Below are 23,349 nucleotides of genomic sequence, written 5' to 3'. Positions count from 1 at the left end.
GCCTCACCATCTGCTGTTCCACGTGGGCGTGTGCTGTGCTCCCGCACTGACCAGCTGCTGGACGTTCGCCCATGAGGCCGAGAGGAGAGCAATGAGATCTTCACATAATAATTAGGAGTCATAACGAAAATAGCCACGATGTTCCTGGATGTGATTTCACTGGGATCTCAGAGTAAATACTAAATTAGCCTTACAGGGATTCATGATTCATTTAAGAATTATTGAAAGTGGGTCGTAGGCGCTAGAAGCAAGTTTAAACGGGGCAAGGGTACTAACTGGCATTATGAGTGGTTTCGACATTTACGTAAGAATTAGTGATACATCATTTGAAAAAAACTACACCTATATAACCTAGTCACACCAAGAAACAGAGATAAAAATAACTAAATCAGATCATTCATTGAGTCTATTAAAAGAATGTGCCTTGACAAATAGCATTTATTCCAGGCACCTTGATGGACGGAATATCCAGTAACATATTTCTTCATTACTTCCTGAGGAAAAGCCAAGATTATAAGTATTTTATCCCAATACATAGAGAGGAAACTGGGGATTAAACTGGTGGTTTGGACCAAAGTAGATAATGAATAGATGCATTTGATCTCAAACTTGCTGACTTATTTCAAAGGGAGTGTCACTGGCCTCGCTACTTGTCTCTGGATTTTTCAGCTTAACCACCATCTGGTACCATGTACCTGTCCCTGCACACACACACACACACACACACACACACACACACACACACACACGCCATGGAGGCAAAAGCAAGTATATGTAAATAATGTAGAGACAAACTAGACAATATGATCCTTATAAGAAAATTGTAATTGAGACCGAAGAATCGTTCACTTCCATCAAGAACCCACCGCTTGCCGTAGATAAGCACCCTTGGTCAAGTTGGCTGTGCGTTCCAGATTTCTTTGATAATATTTTGTACTCCCCTCATAACAGGAATTTCACTAGGTATTGACAGACTGAGCTAGAAAAAGAAGAAAGGAACTCCTGTGTGATCTAAACTCTTGATCTAACCCATTTTATGCCGAACGAACCGGGTCATTGCTTCCTCTGTTCACCTCTCCTTTCCTCTGGAAAGAACACTCCCCGCTACCTCATTTCTGCGGTGCGCTAGGGTGGGCTCTGGCTGCCAGACACGTGCCATGGGGCCGGGGGGAGTCCAGAGGTGCAGGGAGAGGGACACAGCCTGAGGATGGAGCCGGTGCCCACAGGGCAGAGCGAGGCCAGCGCCGACAGAGAAGAAGGGGTGAGACGGAGGTCCTCCAAGGTTTGGGGAATGGCGTTCTCCAGGAGCTGGATCCATCCCGGTGCCTCCAGGCTCCCCAAGCCTCTCTCACTTCTGGGAGCTACGGGAGAAACTGCCCAATAAACCCCCTGCAGGTAAGTTTCCGATAGATTTCTGTCCTTGGTCACCAAGAGTCCTAACAAATACAAACAATGTTTCCAAAACAGTGTATGTCAAAAGGCTAAAGTTTATTTACTATTTACAAAACCTTTTGATTGAACACCTTTGTACAGAATGACACATTTTATTGCATAAAATATTTGAAATAGCTGAAGTTTACAAGCTTATAAGGTATGAAACAGAAAATGATTACATTAAATGGTTACATTAAGGTAAGCACAGGGACATTGTCTCTAATAGGAAAACACTAGGTACAATGTTACAATGTAACTGAATTTCTTACTGTTGGGTCTGATATCGTCACAAACATGAGGTAATGAAATTATCCTTAGGATTGAATCAGTGCTACACTGCTATATATGCTGTATATATGTACAAACACATATTACATTAGGAGCCTGCATAGTCATGAAAATTCATAGACAATGAAGACCACAGACTGAGGAATCAATGTTCTTCATAAATTTTTGTAGATGATTCTAATCTGATTCATCACTGCTGAAGTAAGAGCTGTCACAGTATTCAGCTGTGTAAAGGAACTTATGGATAATTGGGTTCATCTTCGGTATCCAGTGTCGGGGAACCAGATACGTTGAGAGATTAAATAAATCTACAAACACCTTGTACCTGTCACTGGAGAAGCACATATATACAGACGTTTTAGACTTACTGACATGAAAGATTTTTAAATTTCTCAAATAATGATATTTTGCCATAAATAATAAGTATTCATTATTGTATGTTCCATGTTGTATATATCAAAGAGTATTAGTATTAAGATTGCTTCATTTTTCTTCCACATCCAAGTTTCATGCCCATAAAACCATATTACGTGTTTCAGTGATCCGGACCAGGCTGGTCCAGATTAAAACCTAGAGCTTTATTACTGTCATGCTACCTTCATAAAGATAAGGGTGTGTCCTAGTTTCTGACTTTTAAAGGACGGGATGCAAAATTATAAATCGAAAGCACACAGAATTCCTAGCTGTTCATCGGAAAATATTTCCCACCCATCAAGTTGCTGCCACGTAAGTGACATGAGTGCATTAATAAGTTGAAATGCCATCTTAGATTTATAATAAATGTCTATAAGAGTGATTTTCACATTTAAAATTGCCATGTGTTTGTTAGTGAGCTATTTTACCTTGCAGTTTTATGGCAGAAGAACATTTGTCTTTGAAGTCAAATTTGCGTTCAAATTTTGCTCTCATTTGCAACTCATGTGACCCTGGGCAAGTTGTCTAAAGCTCAGTGTTTTGGTTTCTAACTCTAAGATAAAAACTACAATCCCTTCCTCTAACCAGGCCTTTGCGAAGATCTAATGAGAAAATGACACACCAGGAAGGCTGTTTGTGTTCACCGTTCCCGCCACCCCTGATGGCTGTGCTCGTTTTGTACAATCATTTACAGTTTCACGCTGCTCACAGAATTTATTCCCAGGAAGAGAGAAAATGTGTAATGACTGTGAAAATTCAAACCAATAACTTTTGTGAATCATTCAGCCTAGCGTATATTCCCGGGGAAACTGAAAATCTCTACAAATGATGAAAATAGAAACACTGTGTTTTATAACTTAGTCAATCAGGTAGTAAGAGTAGGGATGAAAAGAGTGAATTATAAAGAATTTTGGAGTCACTTTGCTGTACAGCAGAAATTAACACAACATTGTAAATCAACTATACTTCAATAAAGTTAAAACAGAATTTTGGAGACTAAATCTAATTTATTCTCGATTCTCCTTTCCCGCGGGGCTCTGTAAGTTTCCCAGTTCTCAGATGTGTCTGTCTATCTGTATGTCCATCTATCTATAATACTGTGAATACTAAATAAGGTAAGAACATGAATGTCCTAGAAATCTCTCTATAGCATGTTTGAAGTGCTCAGTAAATGTTGCTTTCTTTCCTTGTAAACAATATAAAAAGGCAGTCTCTGGAGCACATGGGAGTAGTGTTAATCCTATACAAGAGAGTCATCTCAGCAAACAAGAACCTATTTTCAGCTGTGTCATTCATCTGGCCAGGAGGACTTCGGCGGAATCAATGATACCCATCTTAGTCTAGCCCAGACCTGAGCCAGAATAAGTTGAAAAGGCTTCTTGGGTTACCTGGCTCCTGCCCTCGCAGGTCATGCAGACATCGGTACCCCGCCCCCTCGCATCCCAGGATGCAATGATGAATTTCCAGATCTAAGGATGTTTGCAGTGACCTCCGAAGGCTCCCACAGGAGTCCCTTAATCTAAGGATACATGGGTTGCCGGCAGTCCAGACAGGAGGGAGTATAAGTGACTTTTCCTAGATAAGGCGCATCTCCGTGGGGAAAAAGGCGCTGGTGGGTCCCCGAGATGAGGGGGGATGCCCGGCTTACCTCACCGTGGAGCGCAGGTACTGGTACCCCGAGGACCCGCCGGTGCCCGCCTTGCTGCCCAGCATCCTGTGCACCACGCACACGTGGTTGTCTAGACAGACACACGCGTTAGCTCCACGTGCGCCAAGGACAAGGGGTCGGTGACGCTTATCACCTCCCCTTATCCCTCAGCCGTGTGGAAGGCTCAGGTGTGAGCAGATGAGGGTGCGGGGCGGTTGCCCGGCGCCCCGCCTGGTCCAGGCTGTGCGGGGCGTCCGTCCATCCTTAGGCACGCTCGGCCCTCGGACGCCGTGGACGGAGGCCTTGCGACTTACATGAGCCCTCGCTACTCGTGTCCTCATGGGGCCCTTCCTCCATGAACTCGAACTATTGAAATTATATTTTCAAGTTGTACTGACGCCGAGAGGAGTGCATTGCTAATACAAGCGAAATCTGCTTCGACCCTAAGCCTGCTTGTTTCTTCTGATTATCAAACCCAGCGTCTTCCTGGGCCCACAGAGGAGCTGTGAGCGCTGGGCACTGCGCCTGCCGCGCCCTGGATGGGTTGGCCCTGAGAGCGGCTGCTCGGCTGCTTTTACGACGGAGCCCCACCCCCACCCACCGCCGTGGGGGAGGGGAGGGTGCCAGGGAGGGAGCAGCTCTGGGGGGTCCGGGGGGACTTACATCTCCACTTGGTCATGAGCGAGTCCATGTCCATGAGCGAGGTCAGCAGCTGGAAAGGGACCTGGAACCTGGGCTCTTCCCTGGGGCAGAAAAAGAATAATAATAATAGTAGTAAATAATAGTAATAATAATAAAAAGTGTTCAGGCAAGTCCAGTGTGTCAGGAAGAACACACGTTCTACCATCTGTTGGGCCTTAAACAAACATCCCCTTTGCCTCTTAGGAGCTGTGACAGCTCTGATCTCTCTCCCAGGCTTAGTTTCCTCATCTCATAAAAGGGCTTAACACCACTCATGTTGCAGCATGTGTGTAAGAGTCTAGAACATTCCTCGATAGACGTGAAGTGACCAGCCAGAGTCGCACCCCACACCCCTTCTCATAAAAGGCAGACACGGACACCATCTCGGAATTTCTAGCCAATAACAGTAAGAAACTTCTTCCAGGCAAAGATGTTAAAACGTGAAAACGAAGACTGCTTGTTACAGCTCCCTCTGATATATTTGTTTTCTTTTTCATCTAATCCCCCAGCTCTCTCAGTGCATTTTCTGCCGAGGATACATAAGCCTGAATAGCATATGCTTACTAACATTTGAGGAAAACAGAAGGGTTTTTTATGCTGTCATTCTGAAAAATAGATGGGACAGGATTTAAAAATAAACCCAAGTAAGTAAGACATGCAGTAAACACAGATTTTTTAATTTATTTTTTGCTTTTCACTAGTGTGCCATCTATTGCTCTGACACATTTAATCTATGAAACACAAAGATGGGCCGTTCACCCACGTGGCTAGGAGGACAGGACGTGGATGCCCCAGACACTGTGGATGGTGAAGACAGTTAGACTTGAAATTGCTGAACAAGGAGAACAACAGTTTATAAGGTGTTTTCACTTCATTCTATTTCATTTTACAAAACAGGAATAGCAACATCATTAAGTGACATGAACCCGTTTCATGGCTGAGTTTCTGAGACAGATTAAACTTTGGATCCTTAGGACACTTAATGTACATAACACTGCAGAATTTAATGAAAAGGATATTGATTAATTTGTGTGTATTTTTGTTTTTTTACCCACCACAGGTATAAAATTGGACTCTTACTATTTAAAATAAAGAAAAACCTCATGAAACTTCACGATTATTTTCTAAGCTTCCCCCCGCGCCCCACCAAATCTAAATGATTTTTTTTAAACTATGATTGCAATGTATAAGCTTTATACTGGATGTATTATCTGTATCTACTCCTCCATTTTTACTTCTAATTCACCTCTTTTGAGAATTCCCTGGCGGTCCAGTGGTTAGGACTCAGTGCTTTCACTACCAGGGGTACACGTTCCATCCCTGGTTGGGGAACTAAGATCCCACAAGCCGTGCGGCGCAGCCAAAGGAAACCAAAAATAAATAACTCTCATGCTGTATGCCTTAATTCTCCTCTTTTGATTTGCTTTTACCTGTAAAAGTATATCATCAAGGCCCCCTGAAGTGCTTTGTATGATAGCCGTCTCTCTCCTGCAAGACACATAGCAAGTTTTAGTTTAATAGGTAATTTAAGGCACTCATGTTCACTTGGCAATCATCACCTTAAATAATTGTGTCACATGTTTTTAGAAAAGAATGTGAATGTTCATTTAAATATTTTATCCCTTAGCTTGAATTTGGAAAACTATCATTTGAAACATTATTTTAATATTAGATTTTAAAAGACAAATTTAAATATATATACATATATATATGTACACATACTTTAAATTCTCAAAACCTTTAAATAGGCAGGGTTAGAAATCAAGCAATAAGCAGCCACATACAAAAGGACTTGACCTTTTTTCTTTTCCTAAATACTAAGTTCCTGTATCATTTATGAATACCTTATTGGAAATACTTCAAATAAATTATAGAATTATAAAATAAGGTTTATTAAATATATTTTAAGTCACTTAAAAAAAAAGAGAAACCTGGTATAGAAAATACTTAACTTTCACAACAAATGAAAAATTCCTTGCTCCTATGAGTGGAAATATCAGTGTGCATTTCTTCCCCCCAAGTAAGGTTTGACTTTTTGATCTCACGGTCTTACGTTCCAGGGGAAGGATCCTCGGAATAGAAATGCCTACCTTTACTAAGGAGATGCTCATGGCGTTTCTCATCAAATAAGGATAGTAACACCTCTTTCTGCTTCTGAAATTCAGCCTTTTGTTCCTCCTTTTCCTCTGACTCTTCCTTGGCCTTTGGGGAAAATACTGCATTAATATTCCCAAGAGAGAAGAGATCCTTATTTTAGAAAACATTGCTTGTGAGAAAAAACTAGCTGGGTGCAGAAAGGGTGTACTTAGGATATGTACTATATCATCTAACACTGCAGCTTGGAAATTACGGCTTATGAGACAGGACCTTCCTCATACCACTGGTTCTATACTTTTGTTTAAGTTTAAATGATTTGTTAAATCCAAATACTCTCTTCATAAATATCAAGAAAACTGGACTCAGATGGGCAAAGCTGGAGGTAACTACAAGTGGTCAATAATGGTCTAATTTTAGACAGCAATTATTTAATACAGGCAGTAAAGTAATTCCACTTAGGAAAAATTAAGAATTCCTAGTCAGAGATACTACTAATTCAACTGAAATTCTATCTTCAGTGCAGTATTCTAGAAATACAATTCCTTAGATATTTTCCACTGTTATATTTTTATTTATTTGATATCTATTTATTTGTTTAAGGAAATCCTTATTTTCCTGCTTACAACACATGTGCTACTTACAACTCAATTACTTGGGCTGGAGCAAAAATCCATTTCCCCAATTGTCCACAATTCATCAGAACAACCACACTGTGTGGTAAGAATGTGTGTGCACACTATAGCCAATTGATTATTGATTTATTCAGTAAATAAAGCTAATGTGATAGAGATAAAAATCATGAGCAAAACTGAGTCCCTTGATCTCTATCTGGTGGGACTGAAACACTGAAAACTTAAGTTAAATTTCAACCATAGGCAGTGGTGTAAAGGAACAGTGTTGTCCATAATAACTTATAGTAACAGAGAGGTTGGGTAAGAACATCCCGCAGAAGTTGTCCTTGAACCAAGACATTCAAATTATAGGGGTCCCAGAAGAAGAAGAGAAAAAGAAAGGGACTGAGGAAATATCTGAAGAGATTATAGCTAAAAACTTCCCTAATATGGGAAAGGAAATAGTCAATCAAGTCCAGGAAGCAGAGAGAGTCCCATACAGGATAAATCCAAGGAGAAACATGCCAAGACACATATTAATCAAACTATCAAAAATTAAATACAAAAAAAAAAAAAATTAAAAGCAGCAGGGAAAAAGCAACAAATAACACACAAGGGAATCCCCATAAGGTTAACAGCTGATCTTTCAACAGAAACTCTGCAAGCCAGAACGGTACGGCAGGACATCTTTAAAGTGATGAAAGGAAAAAATCTACAACCAAGATTACTCTACCCAGCAAGGATCCCTCATTCAGATCTGACAGAGAAATTAAAACCCTTACAGACAAGCAAAAGCTAAGAGAATTCAGCACCACCAAACCAGCTTTACAACAAACGCTAAAGGAATTTCTCTAGGCAGGAAACACAAGAGAAGGAAAAGACCTACAAAAACAAACCCAAAACAATTAAGAAAATGGTAATAGGAGCATACATATCGATAATTACCTTAAATGTAAATGGATTAAATGCTCCAACCAAAAGACATAGATTGGCTGAATGGATACAAAAACAAGACCCATATGTATGCTGTCTACAAGAAACCCACTTCAGACATAGGGACACATACAGACTGAAAGTGAGGGGTTGGAAAATGATATTCTATGCAAATGGAAATCAAAAGAAAGCTGGAGTAGCAATTCTCATATCAGACAAAATAGACTTTAAAATAAAGACAATTACAAGAGACAAAGAAGGACACTACATAATGATCAAGGGATCAATCCAAGAAGAAGATAGAACAGTTGTAAATATTTATGCACCCAACATAGGAGCACCTCAATACATAAGGCAAATGCTAACAGCCATAAAAGGGGAAATCAACAGTAACACAACCATAGTAGGGGACTTTAACACCCCACTTTCACCAATGGACTGATCATCCAAAATGAAAATAAATAAGGAAACACAAGCTTTAAATGACATGTTAAACAACCTGAACTTAATTGGTATTTATAGGACATTCCATCCAAAAACAACAGAATACACTTTCTTCTCAAGTGTTCATGGAATATTCTCCAGAATAGATCATATCTTGGGTCACAAATCGAGCCTTAGTAAATTTAAGAAAATTGAAATCGTATCAAGTATCTTTTCTGACCACAACACTATGAGATTAGATATCAATTACAGGAAAAAAAATACAGACACATGGAGGCTAAACAATACACTACTAAATAACCAAGAGATCACTGAGGAAATCAAAATATACCTAGAAATAAATGACAATGAAAACACGATGACCCAAAACCTAAAGGAGGCAGCAAAAGCAGTTCTAATTTTGTTGTGGTCATCCATTTACAATCCTTGGTGTCAGTTTATTTATCTCTTGTAAAAAAGAAAAATACAGTGTGTGTGTGTGAAAAAAAAGTAGTTCTAAGAGGCAAGGTTATAGCAATACAATCCTACCTAAAGAAACAAGAAACATCTCAAGTAAACAACCTAACCGTATCCTAAAGCAATTAGAGAAAGAAGAACAAAACAAACCCAAAGTTAGCAGAAGAAAAGAAATCATAAAGATCAGATCAGAAATAAATGAAAAAGAAATGAAGGAAAAATTGCTAAGATCAATAAAACTAAAAGCTGGTTCTTTGAGAAGATAAACAAAATTGATAAACCATTAGCCAGACTCATCAAGAAAAAAAGGGAGAAGACTCAAATCAATAGAAGTAGAAATGTAAAAGGAGAAGTAACAACTGACACTGAAGAAAATACAAAGGATAATCAGAAAAAAACACAAGCAACTATATGCCAATAAAATGGACAATTTCTGGAAGAAATGGACAAATTCTTAGAAAACCACAACCTTCTGAAACTGAACCAGGAACAAATAGAAAATATAAACAGACCAATCACAAGCACTGAAATTGAAACTGTGATTAAAATCTCCCAACAAACAAAAGCCCAGGACCAGATGGCTTCACAGGCAAATTCTAACAAACATTTAGAGAAAAGCTAACACCTATCCCTCTCAAACTCTTCCAAAATACAGCAAAGGAAGGAACACTCCCACACTCATTCTACAAGGCAAACATCAACCTGATAACAAAACAAGACAAAGATGTCCCCAAAAAAGAAAACTACAGGCCAATATCACTGATGAACATAGATGCAAAAATCATCAACAAAGTACTAGCAAACAAATCCAACAGCACATAAAAGGATCATACACCATGACCAAGTAGGGTTTATCCCAGGAATGCAAGGATTCTTCAATATACGCAAATTAATCAGTGTGATATATATTAAAAAATTGAAGGAGAAAAACCATATGATCATCTCAATAGATGCAGAAAAAGCTTTTGACAAAATTCAACACCCATTTACAATAAAAACCCTCCAGAAAGTAGGCGTAGAGGGAACTTACCTCCTCATAATAAAGGCTATATATGAGAAACCCACAGCCAACATCATTCTCAATGGTGAAAAACTGAAACCATTTCCACTAAAATCAGGAACAAGACAAGGTTGCCCACTCCCACCCTTATTATTCAACATAGTTTTGGAAGCTGTAGCCACACCAATCAGAGAAGAAAAAGAAATAAAAGGAATCCAAATTGGAAAAGAAGAAGTAAAACTTCTTCACTGTTTGCAGTGACATGATACTATACCTAAAGAATCCTAAAGATGCTACCAGAAAACTACCAGAGCTAATCAATGTATTTGGTAAAGTAGCAGGATACAAAATTAATGCACAGAAATCTCTTGCATTCCTATACACGAATGCTGAAAAATCTGAAAGAGAAATTAAGGAAATACTCCCATTTACTATTGCAACAAAAAGAATAAAATACCTAGGAATAAACCTACCTAAGGAGACAAAAGACCTGTATGCAGAAAACTATAAGACACTGATGAAAGAAATTAAAGATGATACAAACAGATGGTGAGATATACCATGTTCTTGGATTGGAAGAATCAACATTGTGAAAATGACTATACTACCCAAAGCAATCTACAGATTCAATGCAATCCCTATCAAACTACAAATGGCATTTTTCACAGAACTATAACAAAAACTTTCACAATTTGGATGGAAACATGCAAGACCCCAAATAGCCAAAGCAATCTTGAGAAAGAAAAATGGAGCTGGAGGAATCAGGCTCCTAGACTTCAGACTATACTACAAAGCTACAGTCATCAAGACAGTATGGTACTGGCACAAAAACAAAAATATAGATCAATGGATCAGGATAGAAATCCCAGAGATAAACCTACGCATGTATGGTCACTTTATCTTTGATAAAGGAGGCAAGAATATACAATGGAGAAAAGACAGTCTCTTCAACAAGTGGTTTTGGGAAAACTAGACAGCTACCTGTAAAAGAATGAAATTAGAGCACTCCCTAACACCATACACAAAAATCAACTCCAAATGGATTACAGACCCAAATGTAAAGCCAGACACTTTAAAACTCTTAGAGGAAAACACAGGCAAAACACTCTATGACATAAATCACAGAAAGATCCTTTTTAACCCACCTCCTAGAGAAATGGAAATAAAAACAAAAATAAACAAATGAGACGTAATGAAACTTAAAAGCTTTTGCACAGCAAAGGAAACCATAAACAAGACGAAAAGACAACCCTCAGAATGGGAGAAAATATTTGCAAATGAAGCAATCGGCAAAGGATTAATCTCCAAAATGTACAAGCAGCTCATGCAGCTCAATATCAAAAAAACAAAAAAAAAATCCAAAAATGAGCAGAAGACCTAAATATACATTTCTCCAAAGAAGATATACAGATTGCCAACAAACACATGAAAGGATGCTCAACATCACTAATCATTAAAGAAATGTAAATCAAAACCACAATGAGGTATCAACCTCACACCAGTCAAATGGCCATCATCGAAAATCTACAAACAATAAATGCTGGAGAGGGTGTGGAGAAAAGGGAACCCTCTAGCACTGTTGGTGGGAATGTAAATTGATACAGCCACTATGGAGAACAGTATGGAGGTTCCTTGAAAAACTGAAAATAGAATTACCATATGTCCCAGCAATCCCACTACTGGGCATATACCCTGAAAATACCATAATTCAAAAAGAGTCGTGTACCACAATGTTCATTGCAGCTGTATTTACAATAGCCAGGACATGGAAGCAGCCTAAGTGTCCATTGACAGATGAATGGATAAAGATGTGGCACATATGTACAATGGAATATTACTCAGCCATACAAAGAAACAAAATTGAGTTATTTGTAGTGAGGTGGATGCACCTAGAGTCTGTCATACAGAGTGAAGTAAGTCAGAAAGAGAAAAAGAAATACCATATGCTAACCCATATACATGGACTCTATGAAAAAAATGGTTCTGAGGAACCTAGGGGCAGGACAGGGATAAAGAGGCAGACGTAGAGAATGGACTTGAGGACACAGGGAGGGGGAAGGGTAAGCTGGGACGAAATGAGAGAGTGGCAAGGACATATATACACTACCAAATATAAAATAGATAGCTAGTGGGAAGCAGCTGCATAGCACAGGGAGACCAGCTCGGTGCTTTGTGACCACCTAGAGTGGTTTGATAGGGAGGGTGGGACGGAGACGCAAGAGGGAGGGGATATGGGGACATATGTATACATATAGCTGATTCACTTTGTTATACAGCAGAAACTAACACAGCATTGTAAAGCAATTATCCTCCAATAAAGATGTTAAAAAAATAAAAAGTAAAAAAAGATTAAAAATAAAATAGAATCCGCCTTCCAATGCAGGGGATGTGGGTTCGATCCCTGGTCAGGGAACTAAGATCACACATGCCGCGGGGCAACAGCCCGTGCACCACAACTACTGACTGAGCACATGCACTTTGGAGCTCGCGAGCCACAACTAGAGAGAATCCCGTGCACCTCAAGGAAGAGCCCCCACCCCACAACAAAAGATCCCGCCCCAACTAAGACCTGAAGCAGCCAAATAAATATTTTTTTTTAAAGAAAGAAAAAAAGAAATTTAAGGAGCTAACTAAGCTAAACAGTTGAGGATTACTCGTGTCTTAGCAGGTGCTGAAGCAGTGGGTATAAACGAGTTCACTGGTGGAAGAGGACAGAGCGGGAATGCGAGGGATCTGAGCCCATGCCTTGTGAAAAGGAGAGAGAGAAGCAAGGGTCAGCACACTAGATGAAGACACAATGTTGATACCAAAACCATGGGGGAAAATGTTCAAGAAAGTGTAAGTAGTCATTAGTAGTAAAGCCAGTAGGAAGTGAAGTAAAATGGAGATAAATGTGGTCATTGGATTTAGGTACCAGTGACCATTTGTGAATGAGGGACAGGAAGGCAGACTGAACCGGGGCGAGAATTAGATGGAGAAAAAGAAATAACCATGCTGACCGCTGTTCTAAATACTCTGCGAATATGAATCTCATGTAATGTTCACAGTAATCCTATGAGGTAGATACTCATATTTTCTATTTTGCCAATGAAAGGAGTGAAGCAAAGAGAGGTTAGGTAGCAGGAGAGGTTCAATGGCACAGGGTCACCAAGCAGGGACGGGGGGACTTGACCCATGACTGTGGCATCAGGTCCCTGCTTTAAACACCTCGTGACACAGCCTCTCAAGGTGTAGAATTGAACCAACTCTTTCAAGAAATTTGGTCATGAAGAAAGGATATGGGGCCCATAACGTGAGGGAAATTGAGGAATCTACAATATATATTTTTTTAACTGAGAGAAACTTGACATTGTCTGAGAGCCAATAAGAAGAACTCAGCAGACACATCAGAGTGAAGGAAAGTTATATGGCTTAGTGTATTGGATCACTGGTCCTTTGTGAGCCCACTTCTGTCTAGAACTGGTCATAACGTGATATGTTCAATATAAATGAGAAAGGTCTATTAGTCTCATCTATTCAAAGTCTTGCTTGCAATCAACTTCTTCATTTAATTTTCATTTTGCACATCAGTAAGATTAAATCAATCATGTCATATAGTCCAAGCAGATGCATTTGTGAAAGAATATGAGGAAAATGAAAGATTAATAGAAAATGGTGAAAATGAAATTCCCAGTACTTCTCCTGTAGCAAACTTATGTTTACTCATGGCTTCACAAACACCTGAATTCTTGTGAATTCTTCTTCCAGGCCTTTGACAATGTTGTTTTCAAACTTTCTCCAGAAGTTAAATCCATGTGGCTCTAAACCTGGGGTTCTTTCCAGCCATGCCTGAAATAAATATTTTTCAAGTAAATACATTGTAAAATTTAAACTATGTAAAATGCTTTGTAACAAACATTTATGAACTTGAAATAGAAAATTTTCATGGTTTTGAGAAACATACACCCTGAGTTTTTTTGTGTGTAAATATTTCTCTTTCCCTTCAATTTCTTCATTTATAAAATAGCAATGTTTTATTCTCCTAATCTTAAAGGAAATCACATTAAAGATATTTACTCTTTATTAAGAAATATATTATTACAGAAATCCCAATTTTTTTCTATAAATCTATGAACATATCTATACATTCTTTTAATGAGGGCTTCTGGTTTATTCTCAAAATAGTTTATGTCTTAGGAGCTGAAGGAATCATGACATGTATGAGATATGATTTCTTCTAAACGCAGGGACATTGTACACTTAGCAACTCTGAAGTCAACTGACTGCTCAATTATTTTAAGATGCTACAGGATTTTTAATCTAGAAATAAAACCGAATCTGTGCATCTCTGTGGGTTCTCACTTAGCCTATTTTTCGTTTTGAAATTAGCTTTCTGATTCTTTCTCTATCTTTATAAGCCATTAAATAGCATTATCTATAATTTATTAACCTAAATCTACACTTACAATGCCCAGGGGATTAGTGAGCAGAGTATAATTCACTAAAATAAAAACTGAATTTGCAAAGGAAAAGACTTTGTCATGGAAATCAAGACTATACAATCCTTATTTAATAATTTACTTATGCAAAAACAAATTAATAATTCCTCAAGGCCATTTACAGACCCACAGAGAAGTAAGATATGAAGGGAAAGAATTCTGAAGGATAGAATCTTAGTGATTTAGTTTAATTAAGAAACACAACTTGTGGAACTTTTCAATTATGGAATATTTTAAAGAAATAAATCTCATTCAATAAATAACCATACCCAATTTAAAAATCAGCTAATCCAATGTGGCTTAGCAGGAATATTTAAAAGGATTGTTATAATAAGATAAGGAGGTTATTAAATATTAACATATCATTGATTATATAAATTTCTCTGAAGTTCTCAAGAGAGCTTTTAATATTTTAATTAGTGGAATTTACCAGCTAAAGTATTTCTATAAATTCATTCTTTTCTTATTTGCAATGAACACGACCCAACTTTGATATGAATTTTAAAATCCGGGTGTCGCAGAAGCTCAAGTAACCAGGTGTGCTGAGCTAGGCGTTCCCAGTGGCCTTTGCACACACACCTCCACCAGCTGCAGGAGGGTCCTTTCCTGCTCGGACTTCAGTAGTAACTCGTTGTCTTCTCCCCTGAAGTTATCACGGTAGTGTCTTCTGTTGTAAGGGACCCTCAAGCTCTGAAGAACCCCTATCTTGTTTTCTAACAGTCGGAACTGCAGACTCTGGAAGCCTGATGCCGGGGATAAGTACTCTCTGTGAGAACAGGTCGGGGAGGACAGAAGAGGAGGGAGGAGATTGTTGTCATGGTCAATCGCCGCAAGGGTCTCGTCTGTTGGGAAAGGTGGTCAGTGTGACTCTCCCAGGCATCACCACACACAACTGCCTAGCGTTGGACCCCGGACTTGGACTTCACCGAAATCAGGACAACGAGGTCCTAGCCATCATTGTCACTGTCAGTTGATGTTTGTGTATGTATATACACATATGTGTATGTGTGTGTGTGTTTATCTATGTGTGTGTGTTTACATGTAAACTTATACGTACACGTGCAGACACGTACATGCATGTGTGTATACTAAGCTTTTCCTAAGATAAAGACAGGTGAACACTGAGCAATATTTTTCATTCAATAGTGCTAAAAGTTTCTTTATAAGTATTATTCAAGGGCATTCCCTGGCAGTCCAGCGGTTAGGACTTGGAGTTTTTACTGCAGTGGCCCAGGGACAATCCCTGGTGGGGAAAATCCCGCAAGCCATGCAGCCAAAAATATATATATTATTCCATTTCTCTTTAAAGTTCAATTCATTAATCTCACTACCTAGTATTATTATGAGCACTGGTGAGACCCTACAAGTAAAGTGAATGGGATGTTGCCTAGCACAAAATAGGGCATCACAAGGTGTGAGTACTCCCACCCCACATAACTCTCACATCCTTACAAATTTCCTTCATCTAACTGGTACTAAAACTTCAAGTTGTTAAATATACTACAAAGAAATTCTACCATTTTTCATTTGATCGTCAAATATGTAGAAGACACTGTCTGTTCCATCAGTAAATGCACCTGACGCTCTTAGGAAGATTTCTTCTCAAATTTTGGTTATGAGAAAAGATTTCATAGATAGATAGATAGATAGATATCTTCCTGGATATGTACCTCTAAAATTTATAGTTCAACTGTTCAATATTCTGTAATAACCTAAATGGGAAAAGAACTTGAAAAAGAATAGATACGTGTATATGTATAACTGAATCATTTAGCTGTACACCAGAAACTAACACACCTGAGTATAGCTGTTAATCGACTATACTCCAATATAGAATAAAAATGTAAAAATATTAAAAAATAAAATTTATAGTTTAATCCATAACTTACACGGACATGTTTCTTTATATGTCACTCCTGTTTCTCTTTTATTTTTAGTTTTTAATCATTTAACTTTAGTTATGTGTATTATATCAGCCTTTTTAGCCATTCTGGTAAGTTGTCTAAAATCCTTTTGGGATAAAAATTGGGTACACACGATGAATTGAAATTCACGGACCGTGCTGCGTTCATATGTAAGAGGAAAGGGATGAAGTATTTTCAGTAGCTGCTTAAACGCGTGTGGTGATGATTCCCGAGGGTTCCCAGAGACAAAGTGTCAGCAGGACAGGCTTCTTACGTCACACAACACAGCACACACGTTCTCTCCAGCCCATCAGAATGGGAGGGTAACCCCTGCGTGTTGACAAAGCCGCGTGCACACCTGAAGTCGTTGAAGTCCAAGGCTGTCATGGTCTCCAGGACGGAAAACTGCTGGACCAAGAGCTTGAGGATCACGCCCACTCGGTGCATTCGGGTCACCACCTTCAGCATGTTCCTCTCATCCCTGACCTGGGGGTTAGGAGATGAACAGAGTCCTCAGGCCTCAGTTCTGGAAGACACTAAATAGAGTGTAAATAACAATGTGTTCCTGTTCATGCCGTCTCTACTCGAAGGAGGGACCTTGGCACTAAAATGTCTCTGCTAGTTTTGCTTTAAGGAATAAAGTCCAGGGGAACATGGGGACCCGTGCGTGCAGGTTAAGCAGACCCCTGGGTCCGTGGGCTCCGTCCTGAGGCGGGAGTTGCCGCTGAGACGGATGGGGTTTGCGTTCACAGGTACGAGGAGGGCACTGTCCGAGGATGGATATTCTCTCCTCCCTGCCCCCTTGGCGCAGGGGCTCCGAGCTGGGGGACCCAAGGCTGGGTCCTGTGTCCTCCAAGGGCGGAGGAAGGTGTGGGCAGGATGCGGGCTGGGAGGGAGGCTGCGGGAGCTTCGCGGGGCGCCCCTCTCTGCCCTCCCCCGCATCCCCTCCCACTTTCCCCTCCTCTTTCTCTCCGTCTCCTTTCCTCACCATTGCTCCTGTCTTCCCATGCAGACGTTCAGTAGAAATACAATTCTGGTACCTACTGATGAACGAATCGGCATTAGCTGTCCTGGCAATCCACCATCGTTCGTCATAACTTTTTTTTAAGGGAAAAATATGGGGTTCTAAGCAAGGGGCTTGAAACTAAAATTGGAAAGGAACCTTGAAGCAAGGTGATGACGAGGCTGGGAAGATGTGACTAAACTCTTCTCCGCTACAAACTTTTTTCCCCCGTTATGTTATAATTCCACCATTTGGTGTTAAACTTTTCCCATTAATAACACTTTCTACTTTCTCCAAGAAAAGTATGAAAACAATATTGTGACACGGCAACTCACGTGGCCATGCTGAAAGATCTCGCGAACAGAATCCAGTTCCCAGAGGATCTGCTTAAACCAGAGTTCATAAGCTGCGAGGGGAAAATCATTGTCAGTTGGAAAGTGATGGGAGCCTTTTGACCATAATTATATGAAAGACCCTGTTAACACACTGAAAGAGAAATCAAAATGGAACTCAAAATTCAATAAAGGCCAACATAGCCCCATTTTATGCTACAAACAAATATTAGTGATAAAGTTATAACAGCCTCCTTTTATTGAGTGCTTGAATATGCCAGGCGTGTTATCCATATGCTTTACGTTATTTTCCAAACGACTTCTCTCAACAAAATATTGTTAATGTCCTTGAGGATATAGCACGTAATCTAAATCTGACTTCCCGTGTGGAAGCTGAAGGTGTGTGGAGAAGTGGAAGTGATACTAAACTTCTATAGAGTGAGACCCTAATACACATTAACCTAATGAGTACGACAACGTATTTGTTTCTAGGGACTTGGACCCTATGGGGAGGACAAGCTATGAACAGGCTGAAACTCTGTCATACTCATCTATTTCCCTCAGTTCCTAGCACACTGTTTGGCGTAAGATAAATGCTGGGTGATTATTCTATAAATAGATGAACTAAACAGCCAGTGTAGCCATTAGAGGAGCACGGAAACCAGTCACCTTCGTGATCGCTGGTGTCTTCTGTTTGGGCACAGGCTGTGCTTCTGTACTAATGAAGGGGATCAAATTATACCTTTAAATTACATTTAAGGAGACTTTCAGAAATCTGTTTTCCATATGTGGACAAAAAGAGCAAACCAAATATATTTTTGGATCAGTCTGTGAGTCACGTTTTCAGGTTTAACTTTGTGTAGCTGGTCCCATGACCCCCTGACCACGTGTTCTGATGGAAGGAAAGTCTCCCCATCAGACGATAGGTGCTACCATTCGTTGTGTGTTGACTGTGTCCTCTACCTTGAGCTCAGTGCTGAGCGCACGTTACTCGTGTCATCCTCACAACTCTGCATGAGAGGAAACAGTCATTCTTTCCGTTGTGCAGGTGGGGAAATGGCGAGAATTACTGGGCAAGAAACCTGGCCGAGGTTCCACCATCTTTAATGGTAGAGATGGGATTCGAAACAAATTTCTGATTCCCAGCGTGTGCTGCCCTGCGGTGATTCCTCCCCTGCTGATTTTGCCTTCGAGCCACTGATAATGTCAACATAAAATACAGGAGAAGTAACACATTAGCCCCATTATTTTCCATTTTTAATTTTGTTTAACTCAAAGGAGACGATCATCTTAGCCAGTCCGTGAAGAAAACACTCATTTGAGGGAAAGGCACAAAGAATTGATAGGACAAGGAAACATCTAGAAATGCAGACCGACCCACATGAGTCACTGGGCCCTGGTCAGCCAGAGGGCAGTATTATGACACCAACAGACTTAGAGGAAATCTAAAGGTTTGGGGGTCACAGACCTCTGAAAGACATGTTTGTGAAATTTTGCACAAAATTTCAAAGAGTTCAGGGATTTCCTAAACTTCCAAAGTCAAGGACTCTACGTTAAAAACCACTACCCAGAAGCAGAAGTATGGAGAGTAGGAACACACATTTTAGACAAAATTCACATTCCTGTTTAGTACCAGCTCTCTGTAGGATATATAAAGTTACAGTAAATGTGAGGGATCTGTTTCTGGAAAACAGTCTCCTAACGTTCCGAGTGGAAAAAACGTGACATCTTAGCTTGCAAATTCTTCGTGAGTTCCAAGAGATAGAAAGCCCCCTTGGGTTTAGGACAGAGTCCTAACTGATCCAACAAACACCGAGGTAGCAGAAAGTAGACTGTTATAAATCGCAGAAGGGGGTCCTATGAGAACTTATCTGGTAGCGAAGTATTCGCAAGCATCCTAACGACGGTGATTTCTTAGTCCTCCGCCGTCTTACAGGTAAAAGTGTGGTATCTTTCCTCATTACTGGTGGAAAATTCCTATGAATAGCTACCGTCCAATCTTGTGTGCAACTTACCTTGATGAGTTATGATGAAAAGATGCTCATCATGGATTTTATTTCCTTTTATTTCACTTTGAAGTTCCTGAGCATTCAAAACTTTTTCCAACTTTAAACAAAAAAATAGAAACACTGATTTTGTAGAAACTTCCAGGTACAAGATGAATAAGTTATGTGGATCTAACGTACAGCATAGTGATTATAGTTAATGGCAATGCATTACATACTAGGTCTTAAGTGTTCTCACCGCAAAAAAAAAGAAATGGCTATTATGTGACTTAATGCTCTGGTGGTAATCACTTTGCCATATATAAGTGCATCAAATCAACGTGCGAGCACCTTAAACTTATGCAATGTTATGTGTTAATTATGTCTTGATAAAGCTGGAAAAAAGATTACAAAGAAAGACTGATTTTGAAATCACAAAATTAGATTTTTACCAACTTTAATAAATAGAATACAATACTGAAAAAAGTCCCCCAAATCCCAAATGCTCAGGAACCAATCTACTTTCTTTTAAACAATTAATGTGTCTTCATAAAGAGTGAGTTGAATTTATGAGTTTTATTCTTTTCAGAAGAAAGTATATTTGGTAGGAATCTAGCGTAACAAATGCTGTTACCCTCACTGAGAAATCATGTCCCTTCCATCTCTTGCCCCATCTCTTGACCCTCATGTCCCTTCCATCTATAAAAGCTTCATAGCTTGGTTAGTCTACTGTGTGTCCGCTGCTCTTTTATTCTCCTAAAGAGTCGATTCTAAGACCTTAACGTTGCCTGTCAGCTCATCATTAGAAACCCACCAACAAGGGCATCAAGGGCTCTAATCACTTCACGTCTTAAAAATAATCTCCAGGGACTTCCTTGGCAGTCCAGCGGTTAAGAGTCCACGCTTCCACCTCGGGGGCATGGGTTCAATCCCTGGTCGGGGAACTAAGATCCCACATGTCGCATGGCATGGCCAAAAAAAAAAAAAGAGAGAGATAAAAATAATCTCCAAATGCCTCTTTGTAACATCTTTCTTTCTTCTAAACATACGCCTTCAACATTTCTAGTTTACGATAAAGAATTTAAAAGAGAAAATGTTCTGGCTACATTTGCAATTGTCTAGGCTGGGATTCAGTAACCAGGTCTCAGGTATACAAGTCGTGCAACGCCTGCCAGTTATCTACACTTTATCTTATCCCATGTGTCCTCAGCCTGGATTCTGCATTCTCTGCTTTCACTGTATTTCTGTCAAGCAGGTGAATCTTCACATACGAGTCTCTTGACTTGTTCTAACAAAACTTGAAAAAGCATACATGTGTATGAAAAGAGATATCTTTAGGTCCAGAAAACTATTTGACGACTGAGAAGACAAACAAACAAACGAACAAAAACCCCAACATGAAAATGTCACCTAGCGCTTAGCAATGAAAGTTCCTCCTTGTGAGGACTCTGCCACTTACTTGCAGGTAGTTCCCATAGATAAGTCCCCCCTTACTGGCTCTATTCACACCCATTTGTGATCTGTCTTCTTCACTGCCTTGTACAGAGAGGTTTTTAAAAGCATATCTGCAGATGAAAAAGTGAGAAGAAAAAAACAGCTTGAAAAAGAACAGTAACTAATCATAGGAGTGACGAGAATTCCCTTATTGCTAACCTTTCAAAGTAGATTATTAAACAAGGGAAGAAGGGTGACTGTGTTCACCCTTGCTTTTGAAATTCCGAAATTCCTAAGAGCTTACCCATACTTAGGATAGAGGTAAATACTCACCCAAAGCTGCTTCCTAAACATGGGCACCCACTCATGGTGAAGACGTGCTGTCACAGGAGCCCTGAGCTTTGCCTCTGGCCGGGTGATGTCTTTGCCCCCCAGATGTTCCACAGCTGCCTTTTATGGACCCTGCCCACCCTGCCCAGCCAATCAGCCCCTCTGTGTCTCTTACCAAGCCTCTTGTTTCAGCTGGAACAGAAGCTGAACTTTGGTAAACGTTAGAGTGGATTTGTGTTTGGGACAGTTTGTTTGCTAGAAGTGTCAGTGTTCTGCCTAAGAATATTGGACTTGTCAACTTCTGCTTTCACATCCACAGTAGCAAGCAACAAATAACTCGGTAAGAGGCAAAGGGAACAACCCGAAGATTTAACTATTCTGTCCCAAGGGCACATTTTCATAGTGTCACGGTGTATAAGAGGATGAGCTTGTACACTGTATGAGAAAAACACATATTTATTCTCTCAGTCTCAGATTTGAATATTCTTACAACTCCTCAGCTACAAACGGACCTCGAAAGTCTCTGGGGAAAGAAATTCGTTATGTAACAGACGCAGGATTCATGCTTAAACCCCGTTTCCAGCCCCTCTTCCTAGCTCTTCTGGCCTGAATCTCAGCTAATGACTAGCAGCAGTTAGGCTGCTGGACTGAATTGGAACTTAAATGCACATTATTGATTCACTGGTCACCTGTCATACCCCGACCACCAGGCAGTGGCAGTCATCCCACTTTGTCTGCAGACAGTTTTTACTTTTATTTCTTTTTTCCTTTTTTTTTTTTCCAGGATACAATATATAATGAGCTTGGTCAGGTGGACGTACATGTTTAATAAAACGGTGACGGTGACACTGCTTTGAGAACACAAAGTTAGCGTTGCCGCATCCAGACTCTCATGTTGCCAAATCACCTGTTATGATGCAGGGCAGACAATTTTTAAACGATAATGTGCCCAGGGTTCCAAGCAATGTCTGTGAGAAAGTATTCTTTCTAGAAAACATTATTTACTGGACTAACTTCTAAACCGTTGCTTTGAGGCCCCTGGAGCCAGGGCAGAAGCTCCATCCACCTCTCTACCCGCCGCTGAGACGCGCAAAGAACCACACAGAGAGACAGTTTTTCCAATTTCTCTCACCATCTAAAGTGATCGATTTATGTCATCAGAAGTCAGAAGCTTCATTTCTAGTCTTGGCTGACTAACTTGCGATATGGGAAAATTAACTTAATGCCTGTACACATCAACTTCTTCATCAAAAGCCATGAAGGTGTTAACGTTGATTGTAACTTTGAAGGTCTTCATCCACCTGAAAATTCTGATTTTATGACTATAATAAATTGTAACATCAATGCAGTTTTACAGAAGTATAAACAGCGTGAAAACGTTATAAGAGCTGGGAAATCATCTAAACCACATCCTAGATCCCTGTACTCCACTGGGGTTTTTACAGACACCTCAAACCATTGCTTATTCCCTGGACGGGGGTTTGTCAGCAGGAGAGGTAGCAATAGTTCCTGGTGTGCTGGCCCAGAGTGTCTGGAAGCAGAAAATATTTAATAGCTCCTCTTTCTCTAGGTGGTTATTCAACTTAAGTGTGTGTTTACAAAGAATACAGCTAAATGATCGATTCTACTCTTTTTAAGCCTTTCAGCTGAGAAATGATCTTCACTTACTGGTCCCCATACTAGTGAAAGAAATAAGGAAATGATGTTGTTTTCACTATAAATTAGAAAAGTTAGATATTTTAGAAGCAAAAAAATTTTCTGTCTTTGTTTTTTTTAATAACATTCCACTTAGATCTCCCAAGCAGTGTCAATTCAGTGGCTTATCTGAGCAACACGAGAGCTGATTATTCAAAGATTTGAATTCAGTGCACCAGAGA

General features: G+C 39.8%; 1 protein-coding gene across 1 annotated transcript; it reads right to left on the bottom strand.

Annotated features, from left to right (window-relative positions):
• Positions 1 to 1,524: 1,524 nt before the first annotated feature.
• TDO2 (tryptophan 2,3-dioxygenase) lies at positions 1,525 to 21,563 on the bottom strand. Its single transcript, XM_065877948.1, has 12 exons — positions 21,476 to 21,563; positions 21,168 to 21,273; positions 19,739 to 19,829; positions 17,727 to 17,797; positions 16,747 to 16,874; positions 15,064 to 15,250; positions 13,727 to 13,834; positions 6,556 to 6,667; positions 5,896 to 5,953; positions 4,448 to 4,527; positions 3,785 to 3,875; positions 1,525 to 2,053 (listed from the first exon to the last, which is right to left on the bottom strand). The coding sequence occupies exons 1-12, from the start codon at positions 21,508 to 21,510 to the stop codon at positions 1,900 to 1,902; spliced, it is 1,221 nt and encodes a 406-aa protein (XP_065734020.1). The 5' UTR covers positions 21,511 to 21,563; the 3' UTR covers positions 1,525 to 1,899.
• Between the last annotated feature and the right edge of the window lie 1,786 nt (positions 21,564 to 23,349).

The sequence above is a fragment of the Phocoena phocoena genome, chromosome 5, assembly GCF_963924675.1.
Source record: "Phocoena phocoena chromosome 5, mPhoPho1.1, whole genome shotgun sequence".
Lineage (NCBI taxonomy): Eukaryota > Metazoa > Chordata > Mammalia > Artiodactyla > Phocoenidae > Phocoena > Phocoena phocoena.
This window is presented reverse-complemented; position numbering and strand designations above follow the sequence as displayed.